This window comes from Gracilinanus agilis, chromosome 1 (assembly GCF_016433145.1).
Source record: "Gracilinanus agilis isolate LMUSP501 chromosome 1, AgileGrace, whole genome shotgun sequence".
Taxonomy (NCBI): Eukaryota; Metazoa; Chordata; class Mammalia; order Didelphimorphia; family Didelphidae; genus Gracilinanus; species Gracilinanus agilis.
The window spans coordinates 389314019-389328747 of record NC_058130.1 but is presented as its reverse complement, the minus strand read 5'-3'; the positions used below and the strand labels follow the sequence as shown (position 1 = coordinate 389328747).

Here is a 14729-nt window from a genome sequence, read left to right as displayed (position 1 = left end):
CAATGATACATGTAAAACCCAGTGGAATTGTGTGTCGGCTAAGGAGGGTTAGGGGGGATTGGGGGAGAGGGAAAGAACATGAAACATGTAACTACAGGAAAATATTCAAAAGGAAAAAAAGAAAAAAAGAAAATGTAAGTTCTTAAATATATCAGTTGGCAGATGAGTTACTGCACATCTGCATCTATCTTTACCCAATAACCCCTCTTCTTTTCATCAGAATTATTTCTTTGTGTCTTTGGCATTTCATTCTTGAGAGTTCCAGAGCCCTTTTTATTCTTGGTGACTTTTATGATTTTTTTCATTTCCTTTACCATATTAGACATGCAAGCTTGTGTGGCTGTTTTGTGGTTATTCTTTGTAATGTTTTATAGAAAATGAAATTCTTCCTATTTAAAAAAAATGTTAAGTGGAAGATTTTTAAAAAATGAAGCACCATATTATGTATAATGCATAGAATTGTTCAGATGTTTAATTCTCATTTAATCAGACTTTTAACATTTTTCAATAAGTTTTATCACTAATTCAGGACAATATGTAAGCTTTACTCAAGATGCCCACTGCAGTTTTACTCATGATGGAAAGTTTTCCATTTTCAACTAATGCTTTGTAGAGAAAAAGAAATCCTTTTCAACAATAACAACAACAACAATAATAAATTCAACAATCAACAGTAGCCATTCGCCAATTCATCTGCTTGATCTTGCTGTTGCCACAGAAAGTATTTTAATGTCCATTCTAATTATGGTGTATTGCAGTTTGATTTGCTGTGACAAAATATTTCCTTGGAAATGAGCACCAAAGAATTAGCATGCATTTAATAACCAGTTTCCTAGAGTTAGTTTCTACTTCAAATTCAAAATCATTTGTATAGATAAGTCTTTTGATCTGCTACCCCTCATGAATGAAGTAATTAGTTAAATGCATACACAGAAGTTGAAGAGAAACCCAAAACAGTAAATTTCGGAAAGTTATTTAGATAGATATAGCTCTGATCTATATTGCATTATAACTTTAGTACAATTTTTTTTTTCGTGTACAAAAATTTTTTTAAGTTCTTTCAATCTTTGTGTCATCAGTTACTGGATATTTCTGAGCTCTTTGTCTTCTGTAGTTACTATGCTAATAATTTACAGAGGGTATGATATAGATGATGTTTCTATACTGAATAGATTTGAAACCCAAATTCATCTGTCAAGACCCTGCATTCTTCGCCTTTCTGCAGATTCTTAAACCTTTATTATTCTATTGTGATGTGTTGACCACAGCCATGAATTTCTGTTTCCTCAAATGTAAAATGATAATACATAATTTTCATGAAATACCAATTATGACTATTAATCAGTCAGAATGGCTTATTGATAGTAAAAATTGTAGTCATGAATTACAATGGAAAATTAATGGATTTAGAGTTAGATCTTGGGTCAGATCTTAACTCTGCAACTCTTGGTCAAGTCATTTCACCTCACTGGACCTCAGCTTTTTAATTTGCAAATGCAACTAGGCTAGACTAGAATTTGTTCCTTTTAGTTCTAAGTCTATGATGGTTTGAATCAGGTGGATGGAATAGATGCAGGTGGTTTACATAGGAATGGAAAGGATATCTATCCATTCCCTAAGACATTATGAAAGAACTGACAAACTTTATGGCTATAATAGTGATTAATTTGAAGAAATTTGCTATAATTGAGGTTTCAGTTTTCTAAAAAATTGATGTTTTTTATAAATGTCAAGTGTTTGCCAATGAACCAAAATATTTTATTCCATATCCATAGTAGGCTATTAGAGGTAATAAATATTATGTGAACAGTGCCTAGATTTGTGTTTTTATTGATATAAGGAACTTTCAGTAGAGGAAATGCCTTCTGCCAATGAACATTAGTACCTAAAGCACTGAAAAATTAGGTAAACCTGCCCACGGTCGCCCAGAGATGAGTCTTGAACCCATATTGAAGGAGGAAATGCTATCATCACTGTGGCGTTGTTGAGTGATCATGTTTTATGGCTCTTATCTTTAACTTTTTTTAATCTTACTGACCTCATCATCTCTAAAATAGAAGCGTAATACAGCTAGCACAAACAAACAGTCACTGCACAGGAACCCTGGCAATGAAATTAAGTTCTCCAAACTCATCCAGTGGCATATCAGTCCAAAATAAACCATCAAAATTATTTTACAAACAACCCACTTATTGAACCACTGACTTAGAGCATAATTAGCAGATAATGATTTCATAACTTGGTGAGATAACTTACTAAAATAAAAATGCACTGGATTAGAGCCATAGTATGTTAAGAGTAAAGAATTTAGAGGGATAAGATTAATATGATTGATGGGCTGTTATTAATACTTGCTTCCCTTTGAGCCACTTCTATTTTCCTTACCCATAACAATATTAAGTATGCTGGTCATTTAAAGGGATTCGTTGCATTTTTTAAATGCACTAAATATGTAGTGTGTTTAGATATTTGTTTTCATTTCCATAAATATTTTGGGCAGTTCTAAAATGTTTGTAAATTAGTTTAATAATCCTATGCTTCAAGGCCATAGGAAATTAGTGACTCTCTGTATGGATAGATAAGGAAAACCCAAATGAAAGTTCATACCTTACCATTTAATTCCTGAAATATAGAAGTTGCCTCCTAACTTCCCTCTCCTGCCACAGGTCAGAATACATTTGTGATATTTGGAGCACCATATTTTAGGAAAGACATTGATAAACTGAAAAGCATCTAAAACAAGTAAACAAAAATAGCATGGGACCTCTATGCTTTAATAGGGTCAAGTTGAAAGAAGGCAAAGGGTGTGGGGTACAGATGAGATAGCTTCCTTCAAATGTTTGAAAGACTGTCATGTGGGAGAGAGAGACTTATTCTGTTTGGCAGAAGGCAGAGTTAGAAGAAATGTGGAAAAGATTGCAAAAAGGAAAATTTAGACTTCATGAAATTATAACCTGTGAACCAGGATCCCCAACTCTGGCATCTCACAAACCAAGGCCAGCCCTAACTACTAAGCCAAAAAAACAGTATTTCTTAGGCTTATTACTGTGCCACCCACAATGCACTCAGACATCTCAAAATATATATTTATATGTTTAATTCATGTAGAATTGCATAGCTATGTGTAACAGAGTCCCCAGCTTCCATACAAAAATTCAAGGTAACATGCTATTAGAAATGGGGTGACCTTCATTTCACATAAAAAATGCAAAAGATACAAGAGACTATAAATGAATATAGGATACACATAAACCAGCTATCAAGAACTTTAGTTTCTTAACATTATTAACAAATATTTGAGTCATTTCTCAGATTTAGGGGGGACACTCACCCAATTGTAGTTGTTTACCAAATTTGGGACACACACACACATACCTTTGCTAAACTATATCACTCACATCTCTATTACAGAAAAACAAATTACATAACAAATACTTTATTGGAAAATAGAAACAAAATGAAGTTGTTCATCCCAAATCAACATACTTAATCCTAATCCAGGGCCCCAGAATTTTTAAGAGTGCAAAGGGCTCCTAAGCCCAAAAAGTTTGAAAACCGTTGCCTTTGGATATATCCTGGAAGCAAGTAGGTGGCACAATGGATAGAGCGCTGGACTTGGAATAAGGAAGACCTGAGAGCAAATCAGACACTTGACCAGTTGTATTACCCTAGGCAAGTCATGTAACCCTGAATGTCTCAGGTTCCTTAACTATAAATTGAGAATAATCACACCTGCCTCCCAGGTCTATTGTGAAGATCAAATGAGATTATATTATTAAAACCCACATGTCTGGCTAATAATTGGTGCTTGATAAATGCTTTTTTCTTTCTTGCTTCGTCAAAGTTGCCTTCCTAAGGCATCACCATAGGGAGAGGGATGCTCAATCAAAGGGTCCCGGCAAAGAGTCCCTTTCTGCAAAGGTCACCAAAATTTACCACAAGCTCCCCACTCCACCGACTTAAAGAAGAACTTCCTCACATCTATCTAAGAGTGGAATCATGGAGGGAAGAGTGGGTTTCCCCTCATTAAAAGTTTTCAAACAAAAGCAGGATGTCCATTTGCCAAGAGTCAAGTCAACAAGCGTCGGTTATAGTGGGGTTTCCTTTTCAAGTAGGGCAAAACTCGATGACTTCTGAAGTTCTTTCCATTTATGAAACACTCATTCATCTTCCTAAAATACTGATTTTTGTTTCATACTCAAACACTTCTTATGTATCATGCTTTGTGCTAGATCTCCAGAGTTAAGACAAATTAGAAAAGGTTTTTGCCCTCATAGAATTTATATATATATATAAAATTATAAATTTATAATTATATACGTATCTTTCAGAGATAAAGAGGAATCAAAAATATTTTCAGGCTATATGCATAAGAGACTGGTAATAAAATGATTGAGTGTTAAGAGCGTTTTTCTTAATTTCTCCCTTTTTATATTTAAGAGAAAAGAGCAAAAAGATTTCTGAGTAAGAGCCCCTCTGCTGTGCATCTCTCTCTCTCTCTCTCTCTCTCTCTCTCTCTCTCTCTCTCTCTCTCTCTCTCTCTCTCTCTCTCTCTCTCTNTTCACTTGATGAAATTAATCTCTGAGGATTACATCTACAAAAATCAGGACAACTAACATTAAATGAGAAGGTTATTCTGATTTAAATGGGTGTCATTATATCTATATTTTATTATATATAGTATATATTAATATAAAATAAAAATTTACATTTCATTTAGCATGTACCAGAATTCAAGCAAAAGTCACCGTTAATGAATTTAGATCACTGATTTACTTTCTTTAGGAAGAAATATTATATAAAAAATTTTATTTTCATTCTATCTAGTTATTTCATTCCCCATACATGTGAAGTATAGAGCTTAAGAAAATTAAACCTATAGCTAATATGCTAGTATCATTGTAATGTAGTGTGATGGTGGTTTTAGTACTAGATTCAGAGTCAGGACGACCTAGGTTCAGATCCCATCTCTGATAGTGACTGTGCATTATGAGGAAATCACTAGATCTCTGACCTGTTTCCTACCTGTAAAATGAGGATAGCACTAGTAGTACCCACCTCATAAAGCAGTTGTGCTGTTCAATTGAGAAATGCTTTCAAATCCTTAAAGCAGTGGTATCAAACTAAAAAAGGGGTGGAAGAGGGACATTATACCATACATAAGGATCCCTGTGAGCAAGTGCATGTTGACTTAGAAAATCATATGTTAACTTTATGCTCTGTTGAGTTTTTATTTATTTTGTTAAATGTTTACCAATTGCATTTTAATGTAATTCTAGCACCAGTTCATGATTGACACTTGGGCATTGAAGCATTATGCTGTACAAAGTTCAAATTTCATTACACTATTATGGATTCCAGTTTTGAAGCAGACATGATTTGATTCTGTTAGCCAGTGACTGAGCTCAAAGGAGACCTTTGATAGAAGCACCTTAACTATGGCCTAACCTCAGGGATTAACTGTTCTCTTATCGTATCTCCACAGGACTGCTAAGCCATTGTACATTTACTCTTATAGAATCATAGTTTGGAAAGTGCCTCCAAGGTCATCTCTTAGGAAGGAACCCTGGATTTGGAATGAGGTCGCTCCCTGGCAGTAACTACTGCATGATGTTGCTCTAGTTGCTTCCCCCTGTAAGCTTATGCTCTACCATTTGTATCTCCTTATGGAGGCAAAGAACTGGAAATTAAGGAGATACCCATCCGTTATGGGATGGCTAAACAAGTTATGGTATATGAGCATGATAAAATACTATTGTGCCATAATGAATGATAAACAGATTAATTTTAAAAAAATACTTGGAAAGATTTACATGAAATTATCAAGAATGAAGTAGCAGAAACAAGAGAACATTCTATACAGCAAAAGAAAAATTGTTTGAAGAATGACTTATGTATGTCCACTTCCGGAGAAAGAACTGATAGAAACAAACAAGACAGTTTTATGTGTACATAAATCTTTTTGTTAAATGATAGCTTTTCTAGTGCAGGAATTTTAATGTAACAAACAACAAAATAACATTTTAATCTTAAAAACATAATAAAATAGGGATAATAACATTTGCAACATCTTCACAGACTTATGACAAAAGCCCTTTGCAAACCTTAAAGTGTATATGAATATGCTACCATCATTATTAACTTACTGTGTCACAAAGCCCTGTGCTTTGAAGGTAGAGATGCAGAAACCAAAGGAGAGAGTCCCTGCCCACAAGAAACCTACTTTCTCCTTGGAAGTTCTTAGATTTAGACCTTGAAAGGATCTGGCTTTTTGGTGGTGGTTTTTTTTTTTTTAATTAAATGACTTCAGAGTCACTGCCTATTTCTTGACGTACATCTTTTTAGTCTTTTCTTTTAAAAAAAAAAGATGTTTAGTCAGGTAGATTTGCTTCTTCAATGTCTCTAGCTCTATCTTCTATCAGTTAAACTAGGACTCAATATTTTCCATTGCTTCGTTGGAAGATGTATTGTAACCCCTTACTTCACTTCATCTCCCCCACAGTCTCAAAAATACTGAATGAAAGGAAGGAAAGGGATGCAATCATCAAATAAAGTAATTTGAGAACTACTACTCTAATCTGTTTGTGTATTTTTTCAACTTAATAGATATTAAGTACAAAATTATTTTATAGTAATTTTTATTAACATTACCTTTACTGTTTTAAGATTTTTTTCCCATTTGATTTCCATATCTGTTGCTTTTATCCTAGAAATGACTATGATGATACTATTCCAATCTTGGATGCCCTAAGAGTCACTGCTAATATCGTTTTTGGATATGCAACGTAAGAAAGCTTGACATTTGTTTTTCAAAATGTCTTATTTTCTAAAATTGCTTCTTTATGCCTTTTATCTTTGGCTTCCCTATTTATGATCTTTAAGAGTTCCATCTCATTTCTTTGATTAAAAGCCTAGATTTGCAGAGTTGTTATAAGTATATTTGTCCCCTAGTTTCCTCTAGTAGTCAAATTCATCCAGTAATGTTATACCACCTCTTGGAATAGGAACTTCAGACCGAAGAAGGCATTTAACTTGTAATTTCCCAAACAGAAGTGGGAAAAGTAAGCCCATCAGTAATTTTAAAAGCCCCTTTACTTTGTAGAAAATATTTGGTTTACTATTTTGAAGGTGCCAAGGAGCAGAAGCTTTTGAAATCCAACATTCTGGATTAGCAAATGGAATCTTCATGAAGTTTTTAAAAGATCGGTTGTTAGAAGACAAGAAAATTACTGTCCTACTGGATGAAGTTGCAGAAGGTAAAAGTGAAAATTGAGGGCTCTTCTAGGTCCCTGTTTTTTTAATTCTTTCTCTGTACTTGAGATTATTAGAGTTTGGAAATAGTATTTATTATGTAAAGCAATTTCCCTTGAAATACAATAAAACTCTAATAAAATCCCATGATCCAAATATATATGTTTTCTTTATCCCTCAGCTTCATGCCTTTTCAGTATTTGTCCTCCATATCTGGAATACTCTCCCTTCTCATCTCTGCTCTCTCGCTTTCCTGGATCCCTTCAAGATTCAGCTCAAATCACACCTTCTGCAGGAAACCCCTCCAGTCCCCACCACTGTTCATGCTTCTCTTCTGAGATTATCTTTTATTTATTCAGTATAGTGTTTGAATATGTTATCCCCTATAGGACTGTGATCTCTTTGAGGACAGAGGCTATTTCCTCAGTCTTCCCTTCTAAAAATAAAGGGATTAAGCTACATAATTTCTAAGTTTCAGGTCTTTTTCTCTTCAAAACAAATCTGTGACTTTTAAGGAAAGTTTGTTCATAGATATACTATGAGAATAAGGCTGGTTCCATACTTACAAAAGGCTTTTCTTTTTTTTCATTTGGGGAAGGGAGGAGATGAGGAATAGAAGGGAGTTAGACATAGGATTCTCTCCAAAAATGAGTTAAAAATAGAAGGAAGTCCAGAAGGAATCACAAAATAGCAGGACAGCTTTGAAAGTTACATATTGAATTTGTTACATACTTTTAAAAAAAATCTGTTCTATAGAATAGTGATTTGTAAGTTTATATGTACTCCCCTTCTGTCCTATAGAATATATGGAAATACTCATTTTATTTAGCATTTATTGAGTTCAGATTTTTCAATGGAAAGATAAAAATTTTTACAAGAAAAGATAAAAAGAAAGCAACAGAATACTACTGTGTCTTAAGAAATGAGTATTATGAAGTATTCAAAGATACATAGGAATACTTAGGAAGTGATGCAGAGTAAATAAGAAAAAACAGGAAAATTGTATACAGTCCAGTGATGGGCTAGATGCAGCCCCCTGAAATGTTCTATCTGGCAGTGGGACATTATTCCTAATCTGACGAATACAATGTGTAGGATATAATACAATGAAACTTCGAAAGAGTTGCCTTAGAAACAGACTGACAGATGAGCATTTCCTGTCCTTTGGCCCCCTCTTTAAAAAGTTTGCCCATTACTGGTATACACAATGGCTGCAACTATGTAAACGGACTGAACAAAAAAAAAAAAAAATGAACTGAATACTGTATAATTATAATGACCAAGATTGGCCCTGGAGAAGACAAGAAGAGCTGAAGGACTAGATGGGGGAAACATTTGTAAATACTGTCAAACTCACTTGATTTGGTGAATTTTTTTGAATTTTGCTAAACTGCTGCTTCCATTTCTTTTTCTAAAAGCAAAGTCCCCTTTCACATGGGTAAAGGGTGAGAGAACATATTCAGAAGTGACATTAAAAAGATATCTAAAGAAAAGAGCTACTGGTTTCCTCAGTGATGACTACACACTTTATTTTTGAGCAGTCAGAATATATTTTTCCTTAGACCAACAAATTGTCTTCTTAAAGGAGGTTTTTAAAAGAGGTTTATGTGTATTTCATTTCCCATAAGAACACCAAATTTTTTTCTAAAGGTTTGTCCAGTTTTTTAAAATTTGAGCAACTTTCTTTACCATTATGTGACTCTTCTTTTAATTCTTTTGAACCCATTAGTTTTGTTTGTTTACAAAGAATCATGATTCAGTCTGCTCACATTGCTTAACTAAATTTATCAGCAATATAGACTAGAACATATTATAATAATGTAAAAAGAAGAAATAGTGAAATACTGTTTCTTCTTTAGTGAACAGAGTAATTCATTGAAATTAATATGCTTCAAAGTAGGTCCTTTTTAGCCAGTATTTTATTTTTGATTTTGTATTTTATTTTGAAATCATACAACACTAGTTGGCAATGTTAACTGAGCCCTTTTTTGATTTTGTAAATTTTATGTTTGTAAACAATTCTGAAAAGTCAATACAAAAATAATTTTAAAATATTGATCATGACTTGTGGCATTCCTGTCCAATTCCCATGTAGTCAAGAGAAAGATAGGGAGGGGCAGTAAAGAAGGATAATTTATAGAGATTAGGCTGAGTGAAAGCAAAAGAAATAGATATGTCGATATGATTGTATTAGAGAAAATCATTGTCTGAATCTTTTACATATGTAACCTATATGTATGTATATATTTAACATGTACATGTATATCTTTTTTTTAGATATGGGAAAATGTCACCTAACCAAAGGAAAGCAGGCTTTAGAGATTCGAAGCAGTTTATCTGAAAAGAGGGCACTTACTGATCCCATACAACAAACATTATGTTCTCCAGAATCATTGGTGCGAAATTTACAATGGGCCAAGGCACATGGTACATAGAGTAAATTTGATTGTGAATGTTATAATATGACAAAACCAAGTTTTTCTTAATTGATATTCTTTCTTTCCATTTTATTATGAAAGTACTGTAGCTTTAAGAAGGAACACAATTGAATCATGCTTTATATTCCGGTTTGCATTTAATTTCAAGTATGAATTTGAACTAACTAATTTAGAGACTAACCCCATAATGATTATGTATATTGACATTATTGTTTAATATGGCCAACTCTTCATATTGAAGAATAATTATCAAGCTAATGCATTATTTAGATCCTTCTCCATCTATACTTTATCTCTCTTGGCAGTACTTGGTATAAGAAGCTAAGACAATTTGAGAATTATCCATGGACACTTAAAAGTTTCCATACTATGTATAAATCTATTGTCATGGATAATTGAGAGTTAACAGTATTTGTTGAGCACTCACATGCTGTAGATAATAATTTTAAGTATGAGACATATCTCATGTTAATAAATTAGTGTGACCACACATCAAAAATGCAAAATGTCATATAAATATTATAGCTATATCCAAATGAAAAGTGGATATTGAACTGAATCTGTCATTAAAAAAAGTACTAAAATACGTAATGTACATCATTTAGCATTAATTCAGCAAAGATTTCTTAAACACCTATGTGCTAGCCATAGTAAGAGACAGAAAGAATACTCAAACATAGACCCTTCCACCAGGGAAGTTCATGATTTAACTAAAGAGCATATTTTGTAATACAGGGAATATGTGTGTTTTCTACTATATAAAAAATTTATCAAGGCTCTTTTAATTTAATTCTTTAAATAATAACTTAAATGTATGTGACTTTTTTTTTCAGAACTCCCAGAAAGTATGTGTCTTGACTTTAAATCTGGTGTTCAAATTCAGCTAGGATTTGCAGCTGAGTTTTCCAATGTCATGATAATCTACACAAGAATAGTATATAAACCACCAGAAATAATGATGTGTGAAGCCTATGTTACAGATTTTCCATTTGTAAGTTATTCATTTTTCTCATTTTTTTACAAAATTCATTTATTAAAAAAGTAAAATACTTCTAATCTGATGACAAATGTATGATTTTTAAAGCTAGAAATGCATTTTATATTAGAGAGAATTATAATACCAAAAATTGATTGCCAAGCTGTTTGTTATTCAGTATTTTAGAATATAGATAAAGAAATTACATCAATTCAGAAAAGGCAGGCTTAAAATATTAATGTGCTCTAAAATGAGATAATGTAAAAAATAAAACACCAGAAAAATGGAAATTACCATGAATTTTTATTTTAAAATCAGATGTTTCTCATTTAAACTCAATCCCTTATTAGCCCTTTTGGCTAAATACATTATAATAATCTACTGGTTCAAGTGGAATGAGCTACTAATGTCACTTCTAAGTATTTAACTGATAAGAAATCTGTTTTGGTTTCTAAAGAATATAGTAATCTTTTTAAAAGAAAACTACATATCTTTCCACACTAAGTTCACTTTTTGTGAATACTATAATACTTTGAAGAAATAATGTACTTACTGTGGATTAAGGCTTCTTATAATTAAAGGTCAGTAGGAACACCATGCATGTGACATGTGCATGTAAGAATGTAATCTTAGCACCATTCTTTATTAATTTTATTTTCATTTTAATGAACATTAAGTGCCTACTCTGCAAGGCATTATGGAAGTTTTTAGTACAAGGTAAAGAATTTTTAGCCCCAAATTTAGGTTATTAGAATACTTAATGTATTCTAATATATTACGGTCCACAAAAAAATATGTTGATACTTTAAGTCTTCTCACCCCATTATTATTCAAGTTGTCGATTGAATCTTTGTTTTTAAAATTAATTTTATCAAATACCTACAGTTTCTCATTCTGTTTTCCATATAATTCTCTAGAGCAGTGATGGCAAAACTTTTAGACACTGCCTGCTCTGCCCTGCCCCCTCCCCCCACCGAGTCTTTCCTGAGCCTGGCCATGCTGCTCAGGGGAGGGAGTAAGCGCTTCTGTTTGGCTGCTGGGCAGAGGGGTGGGGAGGCATAGAAGATGGGGGAAGGGAGCAGCTCCAACAAACAAGGGCTCTCGTGCCCATGGAGAAGCTTCTGGATGCCATCTTTGGCATGTGTGCCATAGATTTGCCACCACAGCTCTAGAGTATTCTATTAATAGGATCAGAGATTTAGAGACAAGAGGGAGCTTAGACTCATCAAGTTCCAACCTCCTTCTTGCAGTAGGAAACTAAGGCAGAGCAAAGGTAAGTCGCTTACCCAGAGTCACTCACCACTTGATTCCAAGGCCAGTGCCCTGCCCAGCATGCCATGCTCCTTCTAAACTAGAAGTGTACCTGACACTAGGATTCTCTTAAGATTTTTTTATGCTATATAATTGCTTGGTCTTTATTATTGATTTATTTGTTGGCTCTCTGAAATTCTATAGGATCTTGATATTGATCCAAAAGATGCAAATAAAGGAACTCCTGAAGAAACTGGCAGCTATTTAGTGTCCAAGGATCTTCCCAAGCATTGCCTCTACACCCGACTCAGTTCACTGCAGAAGTTAAAGGTAGCCACCAGTCTTGAATTTCATGATTAATGAGGCTATATTTGGAAATGTGGATCTTTCCTTTGTTCAAAGATATTTCAGTAGCTAATAGACCGACATTTGCAGACTGATAGTGTGATACTGGATAAAATGTAACTGTCCTGATTTCTGGAGTAGATGCTGCCCTCTGTGTTGTTAGCCCCCAAACTTGGGGCTGTTCAGAAATACTATTACCATTCCTTCCTCTGTGACTAAATTCTGCTATTAAATATTTTAGCATTATTTTGTCATTTCTTTGTTGAATGTCAAAATAAAGAATAAGACAACTTCCAAAAGTTAAACAGAAAATTATTAGCAAACTCAGTTTTAGAATTCCCAATACTGTTTTGACTTTATTTTTCACTCTTCCACCTGTCTTTTCTGGAAAAATTTTCTCTATCATTGAATTTATTACTGACAGGTAGATTTCTGCTTAGTTTCAGCATTTTACTTAGAGTATTTGATATAAATACATATACTTTCTCTTACAAAGTCTGCCCATTATCTGTTCTACTTAGTTTTCTTCCCCTTTCTACCACAATAGATATTTTATCTACCAAAGTTGCATTCTGATGCTTCATCATGGCATGAAGAAGCTGATCTTGGGTTTTTGAAGACCAAGTGGGCAGAGCAAATATTTGGCAAGGTCTGCCAACCTGAAAAGCCTTTGCATGCAGGCAGGCGTGGTGATGAACCATACATTGATTGTGGGAAAACCAGCATAGCTCAGTTTAGGAGAGGCTCATCATTAGGGGAATGGACACCTGGGGATAATGTTTTTGGCCACCTTTCTCATGGAATCTATTTACTGAGCCACAGAGAAGTTGTTATTAACATCAGAAGAGAGACCTTACCAAAAAAACTTCTAATAGCAATGGAGGACAAGTTTTCTAAGCTGGAAAACATAGAATTGTCTATAACAGTTCCTTCTTTGGAATATTAATTTGAGGGCTGTGTAATTCAGTCTTTTAGTTCCAGGACTTGAGATTATATTTCATCTCTGGAGAATGAACACAGACTGATGGTGAAAGCAAAGGAGAGTTCGATCATGGATCTAGAGAAGGAGAGTTATGGGATCTAGGAAAGGATATGGAGATTTTTTTAATCTTATTGTTACTGATATCCTTTGTTTCCACATCATCTCATTTCCAGATGTCCTTCCCCTGCTCAGAGAGCAAATTCTTATAACAAAGAATTTTTTTAAAGTGAGAGGAAAAAAAGGTCAGCCAAATCAACATGGCAACAATGTATAACATTAAGGTGGAAGTATTTAAGGATGATATATTTTCACTACTCAATTGTTTTTTTCTTTTTGCTTTTAGGAACACCTAATCTTTACAGTATGTCTATCCTATGAATATCCAGGAATGGAAGATACCATAGAAGAAAGACAAGAAGTAAATGTTGGCAAACCTCTCATTGCTAAATTAGACATCCATCGAGGATTAAGAAGGAAGAGTTGCTTTCAGTCTTGTTTCATGCCAAATAGTCATTGCCAGAACCCTACCCCCACCTCGGTGGCAGCTGAACATTATCATTCCTCTCCAGACTCATTCCAAATTGTTTACCATTCAGACCCTGATCACTCAGGGAGTTGTCACTGCAACCAGACTTCAGATACACTTATTTCAAGTCATGGTGCCCAGAATTATTGCTCTCCATTCATTAGGAGTAATGTCCCTGAAGAAACAACTGATGAACTGCCATTCACTTTTTCAGACCGGCTCACATTTTCTGAAAAATAATCATATTAATTTATGAAAGTAGCATAACTCCTAGGTTCCCAATACTCCGTATTACTTGGGCATGCACCAAGTATTGGGGTATTTTAAAGAAAAGGTGCTGTAAGGAGAAACTTAAGTCTTCAAGCAAACTCAGGATCATCCTCTTTAAAATGTAAATATTGTACAGTTAATTGAAGATATCTTCTTCTGTCACTTTATGGTTGTTTATTTGTTTTTTAAACCCCTTACCTTCCATCTTAGAATCAATACTGGGTATTGGTTCTAAGGCAGAAGAGTGGTAAGGGCTAGGAAATGAGGGTTAAGTGACTTGCCCAGGGTCACACAGCTAGGAAGTGTCTGAGGCCACATTTGAACCCAGGACTTCCCATCTCTAGGCCTAGCTCTCAAACCACTGAAACACTCAGCTGCCCCCCACTTTAAGATTTTTTAATACATTGGTTTGTACTATGTATATACAGGAATATGATGTATATAGAGAGAAATAAAAATGCATTAAATTATGACCATTCCAAAGTAGAAATAATGGACATAGAAATTTTACACTGAGGCAAGTGTCCTGTGGATGTTATTTTTAGGACATTCTGCTCTTATTCAGAGATACATTTATCTGTGATCTATATTTCAACATGTATTTATAGAAATACACTTATTTTGATTAATCTGTGGTTTCAAGACTTTGTCAAAATTGCTAATGAAGAGTATATATATATATATATATAT

General features: G+C 33.9%; 1 protein-coding gene across 1 annotated transcript in view; it reads left to right on the top strand.

The window, feature by feature from the left end:
• The window catches only part of MALT1 (MALT1 paracaspase), a 96905-nt gene extending 82853 nt beyond the window's left edge, over positions 1–14052 (top strand). Inside the window, exons 11-17 of the mRNA XM_044681498.1 lie at positions 5640–5731; positions 6667–6785; positions 7129–7256; positions 9529–9678; positions 10523–10680; positions 12121–12246; positions 13587–14052. Coding sequence (XP_044537433.1) covers positions 5640–5731; positions 6667–6785; positions 7129–7256; positions 9529–9678; positions 10523–10680; positions 12121–12246; positions 13587–14009 — 1196 coding nt within the window. The 3' untranslated portion in view covers positions 14010–14052. The remainder of the gene's footprint in view (positions 1–5639; positions 5732–6666; positions 6786–7128; positions 7257–9528; positions 9679–10522; positions 10681–12120; positions 12247–13586) is intronic.
• The last annotated feature ends 677 nt before the right edge of the window (positions 14053–14729 follow it).